General features: G+C 48.9%; 1 protein-coding gene across 1 annotated transcript in view; it reads left to right on the plus strand.

The window, feature by feature from the left end:
- The window catches only part of DOK5 (docking protein 5), a 127,039-nt gene extending 108,490 nt beyond the window's left edge, over positions 1–18,549 (plus strand). The window contains exons 7-8 of the mRNA XM_036419058.2: positions 9,689–9,809; positions 18,085–18,549. Of these exons, the coding sequence (XP_036274951.1) occupies positions 9,689–9,809; positions 18,085–18,149 (186 nt within the window). The 3' untranslated portion in view covers positions 18,150–18,549. The remainder of the gene's footprint in view (positions 1–9,688; positions 9,810–18,084) is intronic.
- The last annotated feature ends 635 nt before the right edge of the window (positions 18,550–19,184 follow it).

A 19,184-nucleotide genomic window follows, 5' to 3' on the forward strand; every position in this document is an offset into this window, starting at 1 on the left:
ATCCTTCAATCCGCAGGCTGATGCTCTAACCACTGAGCAAAACCAGCAAGGGCCGTTCCACTGCTTTTTATAAAGGGCCTACTCTGTGCCAGGAATCACCAGGCACTAGGTCCGTGAGCACGTGCAGTGAGTGTTCTGCACCCCTGGGAAGGAGCAGAGAAGAGGGTCTGCCCTTTTGTCGGGAGGGAGCACCACCGTGGAGGCAGGTAGCAACATGACCGAAGCCGGTGTGGACCAGTTCTCTGCCATCCACTGTTCGTTCTGGAATGAGGGGAGCTGTGTCTGATTCATTTCTACATTTCCAGCCCCGGGAGCAGCATGTGGCTTAGAGATGATGCCCAGAGCACACAAATGGATGGAATCCGTGAACAAATGTGCCCAAGACCCGAGGGCAGAATTCATTTCAGGGGGAGGGGAAGGCAGGGCTGTTAGGGATCCGTGAGCAGAACACCACGCTAGGAGGCTTAGACTAATTGAGGGATAATTAAAGTTGGAGCTAGCAGCTCCATCTGGCCTGTGCTGAGCGTCTGCATGCTTTATTTCGTTTACTTTTTCACAGCTCTCCTTGGAGGTAGAGGTTGGGTTTTGAATCCTGTGTAATTTATTTTTACATAGATGCATGTATGTAAAATATAACTGACTGCAAAAATATGACCATATCGGTGATGATTATACTTGATTTTTCTTTTCATTATTTGTTCCCATGTGGTTTTCCTCATTTCCCCTTTTCAGTGACTCCTAAATCTTATCAAGAAGTTTACACTTTTCTTCCCAGGTTTTCCTCTGTGTAGAAAGGTATCTACATGCCGTACACATGGCTACAGACAAATACACATGGACACATACACAAGATGGGTATTTGAAGGTCATTTTTGGTTTTACAGAAGTCTGATCGTTCTGCAAGTTAAAAACTAACCCCAGGTTTTCTCACTCGGTAGTCAATGTCCAGTGGAAATAGTTAAGGTCACGTGTGCTTTCTAAGTAAAGTTGGAACACACGCCCACTCGTTGACATGTTGCTATGGCTACTGTCACAGTGGAACAAAAGAGTTGGTTAGTTGGCCAAAGGGTCTGCACGGCCTGCAAAGCCACTTATTATCTTGACAGAAAAGTCTGCCAACCTTGGTCTTCTTCATCCTTTTTCATAGCTGCATGTGATATTTCTGAGTCTCAATGGAACATTAATTTATTAAGCCTATCTATGGGAATATCAGAGTTCTTTGCCACTAATAAACAATACTGCAATAGACAGACACATGTGCTTAATATACTGTCTATTTAATTGAGTTTCTAAAAACTTATTTAACTGGATTTTCAGAACTCAGGAGTAGGCTTGCTGAATTAAAGGGGGTACTTTAAAAAAAAATCAAGAGGTGTCGCTACATTGCCTTCCAAAATACTGGAACACTTTGCATTTTATTGGCAGTATTATTAGTTCTGTTTGATAGAGGGGGAGACGGAGGCCCCATGGCTTAGAATTAGTAAGTGAGGAGCCGGGCCAGGGACGTAAAGTCCAGGACTTGGACTCAATGGGAACCAAATCGGAGGGAACCAAATCAAGGCCTGAGTGTAGTGTTTGTGGGCTGGGCAGGGGTGATGGGGGAGGGAATGGGACAGGGACACTCAGGGACTTTGGGTTTCCACCATCATCTATTGGATAGAGCTCTCAGTGAGGTTTAACTTCATCGCTGGGCATTGGAATTTGCATGTCTAATAAACTCTCAAGTGAATCTGATGTCCCTGGTCCGAGGCTGCGCTCTGAGAACCATGGCTCTAAAGTGACTGAGACCTGGTGCCTGGGTCCCTGGGAGAAAGGGCACGGGGCTAAAGAGCACACAGCCTGAGACCCTGAGCCTCGGTGCCCTTTCTGTGCACAGAAGTCACAGCGGGCTTCCACCCAGCACCCAGTACCACCTGGTGCCCAAAGCAGTGTCAGTGCAGCCGGATCCCCGCCCCAGCTGGTTCTGTAGGCCGCTGACTGAGCTGTGCAGTGTTCAGCAGGGTGTGTGCACAGGTTTCCTGCGGTGAGGGAGGCAGAGACCTGGGAAGCTCTCAGGGAGAAAGGAAGTCCTTCCTCCTCTCACACGCAGGGTGCACTGCCCAGCAGGGGCCCAGGCAGGTGCAGAGCTGCCAGCAGAGTTCCTGCACTTGGGACTGACTCCCTCCTCACCCCAGCGCTGCCCCAGGACAAGTACAAAACTCTGTCCAGGACAGCAGCCTGGCTGTGCCAGGAATTGGCTCCTGCCCCTTAGCGCGGCAGTTAGCATTGTGAGTGGTGTGTATTGATCCAGGCAGCCTGCTTCATCAGGCGGCAAGGACCCCAAGTGCAGGGAGCATAGTTCTGGCATAAATTACTCCCAGCTCCTGACCCTACGAGATCTTCTTGCTAGCACTTTACCGGGGTTTTTGATAACTCTCCGAAGCATAGATTCCTCAGATTGTGTGGTCCACAAACACACCCTTAATTTTCTATCTTCTTAAAAGCTATTGTCTATGCTACTGTTTTCTTTTAAGGAAGACTTTGGGTCTGGGTTTTGTGCAAATAAACGGAATATTTTAAGTTTTGGTACAAATGCATTTACTAATCATGTGATGTTTTGAGTACTTCTATTGGTTAGAGCTCTCAGTGAGGTTTAACTTCATTGAAAACGTTTTTCTCCTCTCCTATAAACTCCCTGGTCTGCCTTTTCTAGTGTCTCCTGGAGCAGACCACGAAGTCGGGGCTCAGGGGAGGGCCCTCAGGGAAGGGCCCGGAGAACTACAGTGTGTGATTGTTTTCCATCACGTCACAGACCTGCCTCCTTCTCACTGTCCACAAATCAGTGTGCTGTACACATGCACAGCACTGTGAAGGGAAGATTACTTTAAGAATGAAAATGAAATTACCAGCTCATCCCCTTGTTTGATGCAGTAGCATTTAATAGTAATTTTTGAGTCAGTCTAAAAAAAACGATTTGATGTGTAAATTAATTTAAGTTTAGCAATTCTTAAAAAAAAAAAAAAACTATTATTGGAATAGTTGTTGATAGAGTGAGCCCCAGAATAAAAATCATAGCTAGCTGGAAAAACATGTGATGAAGGAGATTTGTTCCGAATTTAATTCCATGATCTCACTTGGTAAATTGTAAATGGTTAGGGAAATGGATGAGGAAAGTCCGGCATAGCCAGAGGAGGCCCTACGATACAGACATGACTGTGACGGGGTAGAGAGGGCAGAATTTAGGAACATTAGGTATGTCATGTTCGTCATGTATTAAATGAAACAGAGTAGGGCTTAGAGAGTGTATACATCATGCAGTTTTTTATAAAATACACATTGTGTTTGCACATCTTAAAAAAAGATTGGAAGGAAATACTAGTATATTAATCTGTTAAAAGTTCTCTTTGCTTTTCCTAGGTCCTTGGTCGGCAAACTGCAGCTCGCGAGCCACATGTGACTCTTTGGCCCTTTGAGTGTGGCTCTTCCACAAAATACCACGGCCTGGGCAGTTCTACTGTTGATATTTGGTTCTGTTGACTAATGAGTTTGCCGACCACTATCCTAGGTGATAAGTACAGGGCTTATTTCCGATTTATCTTATATTCTTTCTGCATTTCCTGAACACAGTAAAGATATATTGATACTAAGAAAGAAGGAATACAATTTATTACATGTCTTAAAAAAATGGATAATAAATGCCACAGAAATGTGTACCTCCCTCCCTCCCTCCAGGCAAAATGCTACCAGATCCAAAGAGAGAGCCACTTGAAGGAAGTTAAATCCCCAATTGGGGGTGGGGGGATTGTTCCAAGGGCTCTGCAGTTTCTTGGATTTTCTTCTGTTTCTATAGTTGCTCAGGAAGACCTTCATTCATGCCTGTTCACTGAATACATTGCATACCACCTGGAATCACGTGACTCATATAGTCTCTAAGCATATTTGTTTATTTGATTTGATGTGTGGATATTTTGTTCTGTTTTGCCTGAAAACTTTTTTAAACTTCTGCCCTCAATTCAGAAGTAAAGTCCAATTTCAAATATTTAGGTTTAAAAAAGAAAACGTGAATATTCCATTAGGACCCTGCTCAGACGTTCTTATGAAGACACTGTTTTGATGGATATGGGCTCATTGTAAATGTTGCTAATATTGATGAACTCCCCCCCCCCCCCCCAATGACTCAGATCTGTTCTTGGAATTGGTTGCCAATTAGGAACTAGTTTCTCTCTCTCTCTCTCTCTCTCTCTCTCTCTCTCTCTCTCTCTCTCTCTCTCTCTCTCTTGCCTGACAAGATATTAAGAAGTAGAGGAGGAGGTTAAATAACCAGCCTAGAGTCCTACAGCTATTCATGTCAGATTTCAGGCTTGAACCCAATTTTTGGCCAAGTTTGGGCTCTTACCATAGTGGGAACCTTTATTCCCAGAATGATGGGTCCAAAGGAGATAAGTGACATAGGACAGTGGTTCTCAAAGTGTGGCCCTGGAAGTCGTGAGATTGGAATCTTCTGGAAATTTGGTAGGAATACAGATTCCTGGCCCACCCCAGTGCAGAGCCAGGGGTCCTCCAGGTGACTTCTAGGCTGGCTGAAGCTGAAGAACCACCAACTCAGAGTCCAGAAAGCATAGGTAGAGGATATTTTCAATATTATTTCCACAGGAGAACACATGGGCGGACCATGAGGACATAGCTCAGGAAGCCACATGGACACTGTCCACTAAACTGGAGGGCAGTGTGAATGAGACAGCTGAGTTCTGAGCAGAATGAGAGACAGAGACATGGAGAGACTAGTTGCTTTGGAACTCAGTTTGATTTCTTCTCTCATGGACTGAATTGTCCTTTCTGACTCACCCTCACCCACATTTTGTACTCTACCGACCCATAGATAGACCCCATAGCGAGTAGGTTGGTTTGTATATACTCTCTGTGAGGACTCTCAGACATGGGTGAGCTTTGGAAGTCTCCCAGGTTGAGCAGACATCCAGGCGTGGGTGTAGCTTTGATTCATAGCTCCAGCGGTCGCCAATCTTTCGGACCTCATGGACCATAAGGGGTCTGCGGACCATGGGTTGTCAACCGCTGCATGGGCCTTGTGCTTGTTCAGCAGGTTGAGTGGATGGGAAATGATGATGTGATTTGCATATGCAAAGTTGCTGTGGCAGAGACCACCCCCCTCCCCGCCCCTTTAGTCACTGAAGGAGCAGCCTGTGGAAGTTGGAATCAGGGGCTGGAATTAGGTCTTGAGGCATTGCTGTGTTGCGATGATGGATGCTCACTCCTGAATGGATCCAGACCCACATCTCGAACGCACCATATGGTGCTCGGGATTGACTGCAGCAGCAAACCATTACATCCTGTCGTGCTGATCGGCTTCCAAAAACACAGTCTCTGCCGCAGAACCAGTTGGGTTCCAGAGGACGATGTGTCTGGTGCTGCAGCTGGGACTCCGCACGGCTCTGGAGCCCTGGTCTCCAATCCATAGCGTCAGCCAGGCCAGGTGTGGAGGACAGGGACCAGCGGTGCGTGGCACATGATGGGTGGCGCACGCTTGTTTTCCTTGTCTCACTCAGAAGCTCTGCACATGCTCATTAGGATTTTTTTATTGGTGATCAGCACTCCCCTCTCTGTGGATTGGGACATCTTAGAAAGGCTCTGTCAGCATTGTTAATGGTGATAATGATGGGGACCGTGCTTTGGTCAGTTGTCATTCAAGTGTAAATGTGACGCCCTAGCTGGTATGTTCAGTGGTTAGAGCGTTGGCCTATATTCAGAGTGATGAAAGCACCCCCACAGTCTATTCCAGAGCATGTCATCACCCCAAAGAGAAACCTGTTCCATTTCACTGTCCCCTGCCTTAGGCAGCTTCTGATTTAGCCTCTCTCCCTGGATTTGCCCTTTGGACATTTCTGTACATGGAATCACACACATGTGGCCTTTTGTGTGTGGTTTCCTCACTCAGCATCATGCTTTCGATTCACACGTGCTGTAGCATGGATCAGGACAGCGATCCTATTTGTTCTGATCTGATCACTTTTATTTGTTTAGTTTAATTTCCTGTCTCATTAGAAGGGAGGCGCTGTGAGAAAGAAGACTTTGAGGCCAAAGAAGGGCGGATGGGTCCCCTGTCACAGCTTATGGAGAAAAACCTAAACAGGAGCTAGAGTCTCCGACCCTGTGGTCACATTCCCTGCCTGCTACACAGCGATCTTTGTGCCTTCAAAATCCAGTCAGTCAGCTCTGGCTGGGTAGCCCAGGTGGTTAGAGCGTCCTGATATGCCCTCAATAGGTGCTGGGGACACACAGAGTAGAGGTATGGTCCTCGCCTGCCAGGAGCTCATGGCCTGTAGTAGGATGCAGGCTGGTGTAGCGCCATCACAAGACAGTGGTCAGAGTAAGAACAGGTCACTGTGGGGTCTGCTAGGAGCAGCTGATGCCATCAAAGGAGGAGAGATGTCAGGAAAGCGTCCGGGGGAGGTGCTCCTTGAGCTGACCCCAAGGGGAGGTGGGTGGAGCCAGGTGACCAGTGGGGATGGCCCTTGGGCTTGGGGAGCAGCATTTTCAGTAGGCATGAAAGTGAGTGCCACGGTGCAGAAGCTGGCTGGCCCTGGATGTGTTTTGGGCCATGAGACTGGAGGGGTAGCAGGATCAGAGGACTCCATTCTAGGAAGCTTTGGCTGGGAGCCTGAGGGTGCTGGGAGCCACGAAAGGATATTAGGGAGGCCGGGGAAGGAGGAGGCTGTAGGCTGAGTGGCTCGTGTGTCTGTTTCTATATTGGTTGTTTGCCCCAAACTAGGGAGTCCTAAAACTTAGGGTCCAACTCTTGTCAGCGGATTCAGAATCTTCCCCCTTGCTTCCCTTGTGGGAGAACTGGATTAAGGGAAGAATTGCAAATTCATTGCCTGCAGGGCCAGGCGGTTGACATAAGTGATGACAGTTTTGGGGTGTGAGACCACAGACCCCAATGGGGACAGAAGAGCACATGAGACCACGCTTAACATCATAACCTCAGGAGTATAGGCTAGTGAGAGAACTAGGAAGTGAGTTTTGTGTGTATATATACATGGGTACATACATGGGCATACGTACTTATTTAACTGTAAATTTATATTATAATTTATTATTTAATGATGGCTGTATTTAACAGCCTGCACTCACAAAATTCCTAAAACATGGACCAGCTGGCTTTTGCAAGCTGTTTGAGAAGCTCTCCCACACCATTGGCTGGGTTCACTCTTTCCCTTAACAAATATTTATTGAGCATCTACTGTCTTCCAGGCTCTGGGAGCTTGAGAACACATGGGTGAGCAAAGCATTCAACAACAATGCTTCCTGGGTCTAGCGTCCTGTGCTTGTTAGCCCCTCGTGGTTCTACCAGTCTTATTCCGACATATTTCCACCAACTGCTCCAACTCATACTGACTCCCTTCCGCGGACCACTCTGGTGGCTCCCCGTGAATGGCTCACCTCCTCTCCCTGGGCCTGCACATCTGATTGTCTGACTCTCAGAAGCGGCAGCTGCGGACAGTGGTGTGACCTCCAGCACCCGCAGCCTGCTGGGGACTAGAGGTAGCCTGGGGAAACCTTCCTTCTTGTGGCTCCAGCACCCACTTTTGGGGTAGAGTCCCTCCTGTCTCTATCGCCTGGACTTCTCAGCCAGCATTTTCAACCAGATATTTTCCTGCATTTTCTATAGTTCCTGTGACCTCCCTGCCTCTGGCTGCCTCTCAAAGTGACGGTGACTTTGGCAATAAGTGGGCATATGTTTAGAAGGATCTTCCCACAACCCGAATTCCCCAACAATTTTCAAAACGGGAATTTTTTTTCCAGGAATGTTTCTATCACACTACAGCAGGAATACCTCTACTTAAACATATTATGGTAAGAGTAATTTTTATTTTTCCTTTTGAATATGAAAGCAATATATTTACTTAAAAGGAAAATCAAACTATATAAAAGTGTACCAGGTTAAAAGAAATGGAGGCGATACCCCAGGTTACCCAGCTTTAACTTCTTCCAAATGGAGTGTTAATTGCTACTCCCACCAGTGGCCTGCATGAGGGGTGGCTGTTGGCATCCAGCACCGAAGCTACTTGCAACTATAAAGAAAGATGAGGCTGGACACTGTCCTCAGCGTGTCACCACATCACTTCCTGAGGCTCCTCACCCTTGAGAACTCAGACATTTTTGCACGAAATAAATTTTCGCATCATTTTCCTCTAAAGACAGAATGAGCCTTTCATAAAATGAGCTGTTTGTTCAAAGGGCTGAGGAGAAATAGAGTGCAGGCCTCGTAAGGAACATGATGTTGTTGCCACTTTCACCTAAACAAGCTTTTTGAAAACACAGCCAGAGCGCTGGGCTGCACACACACCCGAGGTCAGGTCGTGAGTAATTCAAAGTGGTGGCACTTTCCCAAGTGGTTTTTCTGTATTACATTTCTTATTCCATTAAATATTACCTCTTCATTAGTGGTCCAGTGCACCGATTCCTGCACAGAAAAAAAATTAATTAGAATTCCTGGGTGGCACCATGCCTCGAAGTGAGGGGGGGTGGTGGGGGGAGAAAAATGAAGCTCACGCTTGGGTCTTCCAGCTCATGGTGCTGGCTCCGGTGCAGGGACTAATGCCAGCAGTTCCGGGTGGTGGCTGGCAGGGAAGGGCTGGGTGAGACAGACTGGACACGCACTGCAGCCAAACTCCCACCGGCTCTCCTCAGGGTGGTGCACTTGGGGTGGTGCCATGGCTCAAAAGGCGACTCATCTGCAGAGTGAGCGGGGTCCCCCTGGCAGGTGGTGTCCCTTGGACTGACTGTGGAGATCTGGTTGAAATCAGTTCTCTAACATCCCCCGAGGGGTCCCGGAGTTCGAGAAGGCACTTTGCAACGTTGCTGTTGTACAGGGTGTGGAACGGAAACACGAGTGTGCGGTAAACCTGATTCAGGACTGACAGTGCCCCAGCAACAACATAACCCACGGCTGAAGGTGCCTGAATCACTGGGCTCTACGAGGAATGGGGCTCCCTCCTCTCTGGTTCCAGGTTCCTCACCAGAGAACCACTGCTGCCAAGTCACCGCAGCTCAGCAGCTCCTGCATTGAGCATCTGCCCCCTGGTGGTCAGTGTGCATCATAGATCAGACAGTCACTTAGCCTTCTATACATGCATACACCAGAGGCCCAATGCCTGAAATTTGTGCAAAAGTAAGCCTTCCTTCCCCTGACTGCTGGGCCTGGCTTCCCTCTGGCACCCAGGACCCGGGCTTCCCTCGCAGTACAGATATACCTGAAACTACTGTGCTGATGGCTCCTGATAAGCAGGGTGTTTTCTTTTAAAAAAATCTTCAAGTGGGTGACAATAATAATATCCTCATCTGGTCCTGCAGCTGGTCTGTGCTGGCAAATGCTAAGCGAGTCCATCTCCCAGAGTGCTCCACAGCCCTGTGGTCTCTCAGTGGGCACTGATGGGTTTCTCCAGATGCAGCGGTGCGCAGGGACACAGCATGGAGTCCTCCCTTCTCATGGACTAAATCTGCCTTCCCCTGATGCCTAGTGGCCACGCATCCAGTGTGATCCAGTGTGTGTGCATGTGTATGCGCTGACCAGGTGCTGAGTGATGAAGACGTGAGTCGCCTCCAGAGGTCTGGAGGTCAGCTCTCTGTGTTCCCACAGGGTCAGCTTCCTCTCAGCCACGTCGCTGACACCCTGTTCTTGCCTTGACAGCTGCAGATGAAGATGAGCGAGCGGGCCACCTCGCTGAGCACCATGGTGCCCCTGCCCCGCAGCGCCTACTGGCAGCACATCACACGGCAGCACAGCACGGGCCAGCTCTACCGCCTGCAGGGTGAGTGCAGGAGCCCGTGCATGAGAGCTGTGGCGGGAGCTGGTGTACGGGAGCCTGTGTGCGGGCAACTGTGCGGGCGGGAGGACCGCTGTGGTGAGGGTGCCAGCACAGGCAGCCCTGCAGAGGGGGATTCGCTCACTGCTGCCGGGTGCCAGGCTGGTTAGCCCCTTCCACCAGGGCCAGGCCCCATCAGGGCCTCACTCCCAAGGCGCAGCACCTGTCGTGATGCCTGGGGTAACTGTTTACAAGGCAGAGACTGAGCGGGAGGCTGTGGCTGAGCATGTGCACAGGCGGTCTGGGCAGGCCTGGGGTCCACGCCTCAGAAACAGGCCAGTGGGTGGAGCACAGACAGAGCCCGCGTTACTGAGGAACCTGCCGAAAGCTTAGATTTCTGAGCCCCATCCCCCCTTCCCCAGACCTGAGGAGTCAGGGAAACTGAGGACAAGGGCCATCCCTTGTGTGTTAACAAGCCCCCAGGCTCCCTCTGCTTAGGAGCCTGCTGGTGGCTGAATCCTGGATGCGGACTCTGCTGCACCTCTAAGCAGATCCTGAGATGCCCCCTTCCAAAGCCTGGGTCTCTGAACCTGGTTCGGGAGGATCTCCCAGGAGCTGTTAGAAGTCCCTCGTCAGCGTGTTCTCCCTCCTCAGATGCAGCTTTCTGTGGATGCTCTCTAAGAACAGCTTTGTGTGGACGGTCTGTAAGAACAGCTTTCTGTGGACGGTCTGTAAGAACAGCTTTCTGTGGACGGTCTGTAAGAACAGCTTTCTGTAGATGGTCTGTAAGAACAGCCTTCTGTGGACGGGCTGTAAGAACAGCTTTCTGTGGATGGGCTGTAAGAACACCTTTCTGTGGATGGTCTGTAAGAACAGCTTTCTGTGGACGGGCTGTAAGAACAGCCTTCTGTGGACGGGCTGTAAGAACAGCTTTCTGTAGATGGTCTGTAAGGATAGCTTTCTGTAGATGGTCTGTAAGAACAGCTTTCTGTGGACGGGCTGTAAGAACAGCCTTCTGTGGACGGGCTGTAAGAACAGCTTTCTGTGGATGGGCTGTAAGAACAGATTTCTGTGGATGGTCTGTAAGAACAGCTTTCTGTGGACGGTGTATAAGAACAGATTTCTGTGGATGGTCTGTAAGAACAGCTTTCTGTGGACGGTCTGTAGGAACAGCTTGTTGTGGACGGTCTGTAAGAACAGCTTTCTGTGGACGGTCTGTAGGAACAGCTGTGCATGTGCAATTTGTAAATAGGGAGGCCTGGTGGATCCTGAAGGAGATGGGGAGGAGAGGCCAGAACCCAGAGGGCTCGTGCTATAGGGCATCTCGCTCAGACGGGGCGCATGGGGAGCCCCTGGGTTCACAATGAGCGGTGCCTTCAGGCAACGGTGGGCTCAGCCCCAATGCCGGCTCCCGGGCCTGGTCACTGGCCACCCGCCCCTCCCATGGCCATGCCTCTCCGGGAGCTCTTCCCGGCCCCTCTCCAGGGCTCCCAGCTTAATCCTCACCAGCCTGGCATCTGGTGAGGTGACCCAGCGAGGACAGGGCACTCGCTCTCCTTAGTATCCTCACCGGTGTCCGCTGCGTGTGCCATTGCGGCCTCTGGGCTGGTGGCCAGCGCCTGCGGGAGGCAGTGTGCCCAGGGGTGGGGGAGCGGGCCTCCCTTCGCCATCACCACTTGTTCTCCCATCCCTGGCACAGAGCAGCCGTGTGATGTACGGTTTGGTCTTGATGACGTTAGGCTCCATCACTAGCAGAGCTGGTACCTGGGAGACTCCCAAAACGCACAACTGCCGTCTGTTCTCTGTCATCCACAGAGACGCTCCGTGTCTGAATGACATCATCACAGCATTGCCTTGTGTGTGCCACTTACACTAGTCACTCCATTTTGTTCAGTCTCATCCACTTAAATACATCTGTTTTAAGTGTACTTCATGGTCTTTAAGCTGTTACAACAATTATATTTTTCCAATGTGCATTAAGATAAAGCATATGGACTTATACTCACATAAACCTATTGAATGGCTGTATAACTTGACTCTACATATACCTACACAATCTTTATAAAAAGGAAACACCTTTTGAGAGTCCAGGTGTCTGGAATGCAAAAGAAAGCGAGAACCAGCGTGATGTAGGCGTCAGAGAGAGGAAACTGAGGAATTTTCTTACGTCCTGAGGTACAGCGTGCATGAATCTTTTCCCTAGAACCATGATCGGCAAACTGCGGCTCGCGAGCTGCATGCGGCTCTTTGGCCCCTCGAGTGTGGCTCTTTCAAAATACCACAGCCTGGGCGAGTCTGTTTTGAAGAACTGGTGTTAGAAGAAGTCTAAGTTTTAAAAATTTGGCTCTCAAAAGAAATTCCAATAGTTGTACTGTTGGTATTTGGCTCTGTTGACTAATGAGTTTGCCGACCACTGCCCTAGCACATCCTGCCTGCAGAAATGCCCTGAGAGGGAGGGAGCACTTCCAGAAGTTGCAGTTTCTGAATTTATTAGCCAGTATCCCAGTTCTGCAATCCTCAGTACAATCTGGACAGGAAATGCCATATGAAGAGCACGCTCACTTTCCGATCTCTGACTAACCCAGCTGCCCTTCACCAACGCAGTGCACATTCCCAAGCAGTCATCTCAGGGGAGGGTCTTCTCAGGGCTCTGAATGTATAATACTGTTTTTAAAAGCTTTTGAAATTAAAGGAGGATGTTTTAGGTGCTATAAGCATATGGCTTATGTGCGCCCAGGGTATCTGTGGCTACCCCTGACAGGGTTCACACCTGGATACATATGGTTGGCAGCACACTGTCACAGTTTTATAACAACAACAACAACACGATTTGCAAATGTGTCTGCATACACAGAGCCGCCTATAGTGGCTGGGAGGCCCACGTAGCGGACGGGTCTGGGTGACCCTCGAAGACTCATAATGCACCAATTCCAAGACGGGAGAAGGGGCAGCGTCCCCTGTGGAACGGAGCCGAAGATACAAACCGTCACAGCCAAGAGAGAAATACACACTCTTCCGGCATTGTTTTTATTTATTTTTTTTTTTAATAATATATTTTATTGATTTTTCTTTTACAGAGAGGAAGAGAGAGGGATAGAGAGAAACATCGATGAGAGAGAAACATAGATCAGCTGCCTCCTGCACACTCCCCACTGAGGATGTGCCCACAACCAAGGTAGATGCCCTTGAATGGAATCAAACCTGGGACCCTTCAGTCTGCAGTCCCATGCTCTATCTACGGAGCCAAACTGGTTTCGGCATGGCTTTTTTTTTTTTAAATCTAAGATATAAGCCACAAACCAACCAGCGTGGCACAGTGAAGTCTGGGTTTCATCCCTGTCAACTTAGGTTTATGTTTTATTATCCTTTCACCCATCACTCTGAAGTAATGAGCTCTTACTGTAAAACCAGGTTCAAGTTCTTGAGAACAGACGCTTCGAAGGAGCACAGTGGTAGTGCTTATAAAACAGTCACTGGAGAGAGGGGTGGCTGTGCCTCTGGTGGAGTCACCGGGGAGAGAGGAGAGTAAGTGTCTGGGCTCTGGCAGAGACGCTGCTTGCCCAGCGCTGTGGGCACCACTGCAGGGCTGCAGGGCTCTGGAGATATTATAATTTGTCCTGGTTTTGAAAACGATAATTAAAGCTTTTGCTGTCTGCGTTTTTTGCTGCAGACAGTGCTTTCACTGAACATAGAGTTTTTTATTAGGATTTTTACCTTTCTCCTGTGTTGTCTGCCCAGCAGCACTCCCCGAAAGTGCTTCTGCTCTCTGGTTGCTTCTGTGCGTGAGGACAGTGCTGGACTGCCTTACAGATGTGTTTGTGCTGTGGGTTTTGCATTGAGACAGTGTCAACAAGTGGCCTGTGTGGTAAGGGACATAATTTACCAGTAACTCATTCCTTTATAAAAACATTGCTCATTGCCCTGGCCACGAAGCTCAGTTGGTAAGAGTGTTGTCCTGATACCCCAACGTTGCAGGTTACCTGGGGTCAGGGCACATGCAAGAATCAATTAATGAATGTATAGATAAGTGGAACAACAAATCTCTCTTCCTCTCTCTAAAATTAAAAAATACATATATAGTTCACAGACTATCTAAAATTATCTTGGTTATTAGGGGTGATAATTTACATGGAAAATAAATGGAATAAGTTTATCTATCTTCTAGCTATACCATTTGCTTTCTTCCTTCCCTTCCTCAACCCCTGGAAAAAATTAATGACATCATGGCTCTGTATGTGCCACATGGTAAAATTGCGTGGCACATAGTTCCTTCTTGTTTTGCTGGTATTTGTGAGTTGTAATTTCTCTGGCTGGTGTAATCTTGGAGATTATAGAAACCCTTATGGGGGAAATTTATCTGATTTGAGAAATATTTCATTTCCTCCCTAAATCTAGTCCTTCTGCGCCACCTTCTGGTTGACCTGGAATTGTCACTTTATTATTACTGTCTGATGCGTGTATTTAATCTATAATACTATAACACCCTTTCTCATCCCATTTTCCAGGGTTCATGTAGAAATTCTTCTCTACGTTTCGGAATATACTGAATCAACAGGTCAAGGAGATGTATCATGAAACTGCTTTCTGGAGATTCTTTTAGGAATGCATCTCACAAAGTAACCCCAGACTCGATTTTGCCAGTTGTGCTCCATGACATCTGCACCCTCCCCCCCTAGCAGTATTGCTGCCCAATAACTTTGGGGGACATACTATGTGTTCATTCCCTTTCCCAGGATTCAGCATGCAGGTCAACATTTTTAAGGCTCTGCGATGTCTTGCAGTAAAGACTGTTTAGTTTTGTTCAAAGCAGAGATGTGCACATTTATTGAGCGTGAAACCCCCTCTTTCCTTTTTTCCATAAACAAACATTAACATGCCACTAGTGAAGGGCTCCTAACGAGGGAGACAAGGCATACTCCATGCGTATATTTATGAAAGCAACCTTTTCTCGAAGACCTACTGTGTTGCATGAAGCATTTAAGACACATGATCTAATTTCATCATTAAAACTGCCCCCAAGAGTATGTTATTCCCATTCGTAGGGAAGAACTTGAAAATCGGAAGGGTTACTAACCTGTCGAAGATCCCTGATCTAGTAAATAGTTGTGGTTTTCACCTGTCCATTCATTCACACACTCATTCATTTAGTCAGTGTTTATTGAGCAACTGCTTCGTGCCAAGCACTGAGCGAGGTGGTGGAGCTACGCTGGGACTACTTTTATAGTATGTTTCCACCCTCCTAGAGCTTATAGTCCAAACAAGATCATTGCCAATAATTAGATTTAATTTGAAATTTGACACATGTCACTTTGGAAAGAAGTGTTTGTAACAGAGAATAGTGAAGTGGAGCTGTTGATTTTGAGGGAGGGGGTGATGACAAAGGGATCTCTTTAGATCAGGTGTTCACAGGAGGCTGAGGTATTTACCCCAAGACCTGACCTCTGAGAAGAGGCAGCTGTACTGGGGGTGAGGAAGAATCAGGCTCCCTAGTGACAGCAGCAAGTACAAAGGCCCTGTGGCAGAAACCCACTGGAGGTCCAAAGAGCCAAAAGCAGGCAGTGCAGCTTGTGCAGGGGGCACTAGCAGACAGCTGGGTGCTGTTTGGTTCTCCCAGCAATAGTGAGTTGGCAAGCATGGGACTACCGTCACTGTTCCAATCAAGGCAGAAACCGGGATGCCTGGAGTTCAAGTATTGATAGTTGCTCATGATCACATGACTAGCACGTGGAGAGGGTGGCTCCAAGGTTCTGACACGTAGCCCAGGTTACTTCTTTTACCAGGGGCCTTGTCTGTGGGTAGAAGTTCTGCCACCATGGGTGTTTCCCACGCATGAATGTGCATGCTATGGAAATAGCACCTCCACAGGATTGGCTCCACCATGTGATTTAAGGTCCATATGTGTTTTAAGGACCATAGGTTCTTGGAGTATGTGGCTACTTTGGAGAAGTTGGGCTTCAATCATTTCTAGCTCGGTCCCTGACATCTTGTGTGCAGCAGTTAAGACAGAAGATATAGAGTAAGACTTGAGGAATCGTGAGATGACAAAGAAACCAGGGTTTGAAACCTGCCTGTCTGTAGGCACCAGGGGCCACACCAAGAGGGGGCAGGGCAGAGGGGGAGCGGCTGGCCCTGGTGACCTGCATGCCTCCTTTGCAAGGGCAGCTGCATGTCCTCTGGCCTGGCATGCTGTGCGCGGGGCCAGCATCACCTCCATCTTCCAGCAGGGCAGGGACGTGACGTGAGCCCCTTCATGGGAAGCCCCAGTGATGTGAACAGTGGCAAGCACACCCAAATGTTCCTGGCCTGTGCAGGCCAGAGAACAGGACTGCGCCCAGGTAAGGCACAGGGCAGTGCCAGCCTGCGACCTATCCGTGAACGAAGTATGGAGAAACTCTTTCCATCCATTCCCTGGCTTTGAGCTAAGAGCTGTGTTCAAAGCTGCTGGAGGGACCCCAGGTATCCTGGGCAGAGGCTGCAGGTGCGTTCAGTTTGGCTTGACCCCAGGTGGATGCCATTGATCACTGTCATCCAGACTCTGAGCACAGAGAGGCTCTGCATCTGAGCAAGGACTCGGCTGTTGCATCAGTGCTGTTGCATGCTGGCTGCTTCCCGTGGGAAATGTTACCAGGCAGTTACAAAGTCGGACCTGGATTTTTACTTGTGACACTCATGAATGCTGTGTATCTCCTCTTGCATGTTGTAAGCATGTAGACAGAGGAAATAGAATTCGCATTCATGATGGCGGGGAGGCTGGAAGGAGGGTGTAGGATGTGCTAATGTTCAGGGGTTCTGTACTAATCCTTTCTGCCTAGGGCCAGGGGCTACCCAGTGATTTCTTTCTCCCAGTGCAGACTTGAGGCCTGCAGATACCACCTCCCTGATCTGTTTCCTTCTTGTTTGGGGATTGTGGCCTCACCACTCAGCAGACCTGGGCCATGTCAGGAGGAGGCACAAACAGGCTTGGCATGAGGTCTGCCGGGGACAGGGCTGTTTGTGGTCATGGGATAAACGGGGAATGAGCAAGGGCCCAGAGCTCCAGCAATGTTCCTGTTTGGCCCCGTGCTTGTACACAGCGTGGTTCTGAGCGTGACCCGGTGGGCAACGTGGAACTTTGTCTCTCTCCTCCCCCTCCTCCTCCTCCTCCTCCTCCTCCTCCTCCTCCTCCTCCTTCTTCTTCTTCTTCTTCTCTCTCTCTCTCTCTCTCTCTCTCTCTCTCTCTCTCTCTCTCTCTCTCTCTCTCTCCCCTCTCTCCTCTCTCCTCTCTCCTCTCTCCTCTCTCTCTCTCTCTCTCTCTCTCTCTCTCTCTCTCTCTCTCTCTCCACACTTGACCCCTATCCCGGGAGTGCCCTGCTCCAGGCCAGGCTTGTTCTGTTCAGGTTGACTTTTACCTGCCCACAGTGTCCACTTGTTGGCTCCTGGTAACCTTAACCAGCAGGTGGCAGTACAACCTCTCGTTTTTTATAAAATCCAGTTCTCTCTGCAGCTGTTGGCACACTAGGGGTTGTTGGGGGCTGTGGGTGGGGGGTGGCGTTGCAGAAGATCTCTGTTTGGGGCTGTGGTCAGTAAACTAAACTCATTAGTCAATAGAGATGCAAACCGCATGTAGCTCTCGAGCCGCAGTTTGCCAACCACTGGTTTAGGGGAACAGAGGTGTGTGGAACATTGACGCCCACTCCTTCGATCCCTGTTAGTTGCAGCTCTTTCTCACTACAGGCATAAGAGTTGCATGAGACCCTGCACAGTCTGTGAAATCTAAAGCTGTAACCCCTGGGTCTGCATGGAAGAAGTCTGCCCCCCTCTGGTCACAGAGGGCAGACCGGGGCCTTGCGTGTCTAACTTCCTGACTTCCTTACTCTCTTGGTTGGGACCTCACCCTGAAATCATAAAGACCAAATGGATTTTAAGAAGTCCCGCTTTGCAGCAGGTTTTCCTAGTTATAAGCATAAACTTGTCTTATTTCTGGTCAGGTTTACAAAGCGTGTCCTAGTCAAGTTTCCAGTCCTCAAATTCCATCTCCATCTCGTTTTTTCTAAATCCCCTGTGAGTTACTGAAAAAGAAAAACAGAGGGAAATAATCAGTAATCTGATTATAGCCCCTTGCAAAGGCCACATGCAAATAATATGTTAATTACATAATCTCCCTGGAGTCTTATTTGCAAATCACTGTGAGTGGGAACTGTGTTACTTACTTCTCTTCCAGAGAAGCGTGTTGCTAGCTAATCTGGAGGTGCACTTTCTGGACATGTATGTAACCGCTGTTCTCACATTCTTTTTGGAAAAGATGTGGCCAGTCCCCTGAAGCTTCATCGGACAGAGACCTTCCCAACCTACCGCCCCGAGCACTGACAGCACGTGTGTGACACACGTTGAGGCGTCCGCACGGATCCACCGGAGGTCTCGAGACCGTGGCGAGAAGGATGAAGGGAGCTCCGGATCCTGGCTAGTCGTGTTGTCACTGGGAAACTGCAATACTATATTTGTCTTTCTTTCCCTTTGATTCTTTTCTTTTGTAAAAAAAAAAAAAAAAAAAAAGAAAGAAAAATCAAAACCCCTTAGTGTGATGGAAACATGCTCTACAGTTACCGACTTCTTTTACAGCCGGACAGAAAGGAGTCAGCGCCATGTGTGATTTTCTATGGTTGATACCCCTCCCCTGCACTTCTCAGTCCTTGTGGTTCTTGTGATCCCCTCTGTGTCTCAGTTGTGTCAAGGTTGGCACTGACAATAAAATGCCCTTCATTATTTGACAATAAAATGCCCTTCGTTATTTGTTACCTGTGTCCTTGACGCCTCGGTTACTCATACCTGGTCGGTCTGGTTAGCTACTGGCCTCTGCATTTCATTATGTCACCAGTTAGTTTAGACCAGGGCTTCGGCTCACTCTCACTTACTCTGTGAAGAAATAACTTTTCAAAGGGCCCTGGAGGGAACGTGTCTCACACAATTGCCCCTCTTGCCTTTTTCGAAGCCGTTATTTTGTTTGACGTACCTGCGTCACACGTTTCAAAACAGAAGCTCATTCTTCACCCTGAGCACGGTGGGGCATCACTCTCCTTCATTAAACTGGTCTGAGCACCGGGCAGCTCAGGGCTGTGCTGGCTGGAGCCCGGGACCTGTCTCCCAGGACCTGTCTCCCAGGACCTTATCTGCAGAGTTCCACAAGGAAGTAAGGTTGCCCTGACCATTCAGGGCGGCTGCTGCATGGCCCAGGGGGGATGCACCTCTAAAGAGAAGGCCTCACTCTCCCCCAGGCTTTCCCACGGGAGTTGATTCCTGTGGGTGCTCAGGCTGGACAGAGCGCAGGGCAGGGATCTGACTTCTCCTGGGTAAGAATCACTCAATGTTCCAAGGGCAGAGTCAAGGTTTTGGGGCCCAGAAGAC

Source organism: Pipistrellus kuhlii, unplaced genomic scaffold, assembly GCF_014108245.1.
Source record: "Pipistrellus kuhlii isolate mPipKuh1 unplaced genomic scaffold, mPipKuh1.p scaffold_m20_p_6, whole genome shotgun sequence".
Taxonomy (NCBI): Eukaryota; Metazoa; Chordata; class Mammalia; order Chiroptera; family Vespertilionidae; genus Pipistrellus; species Pipistrellus kuhlii.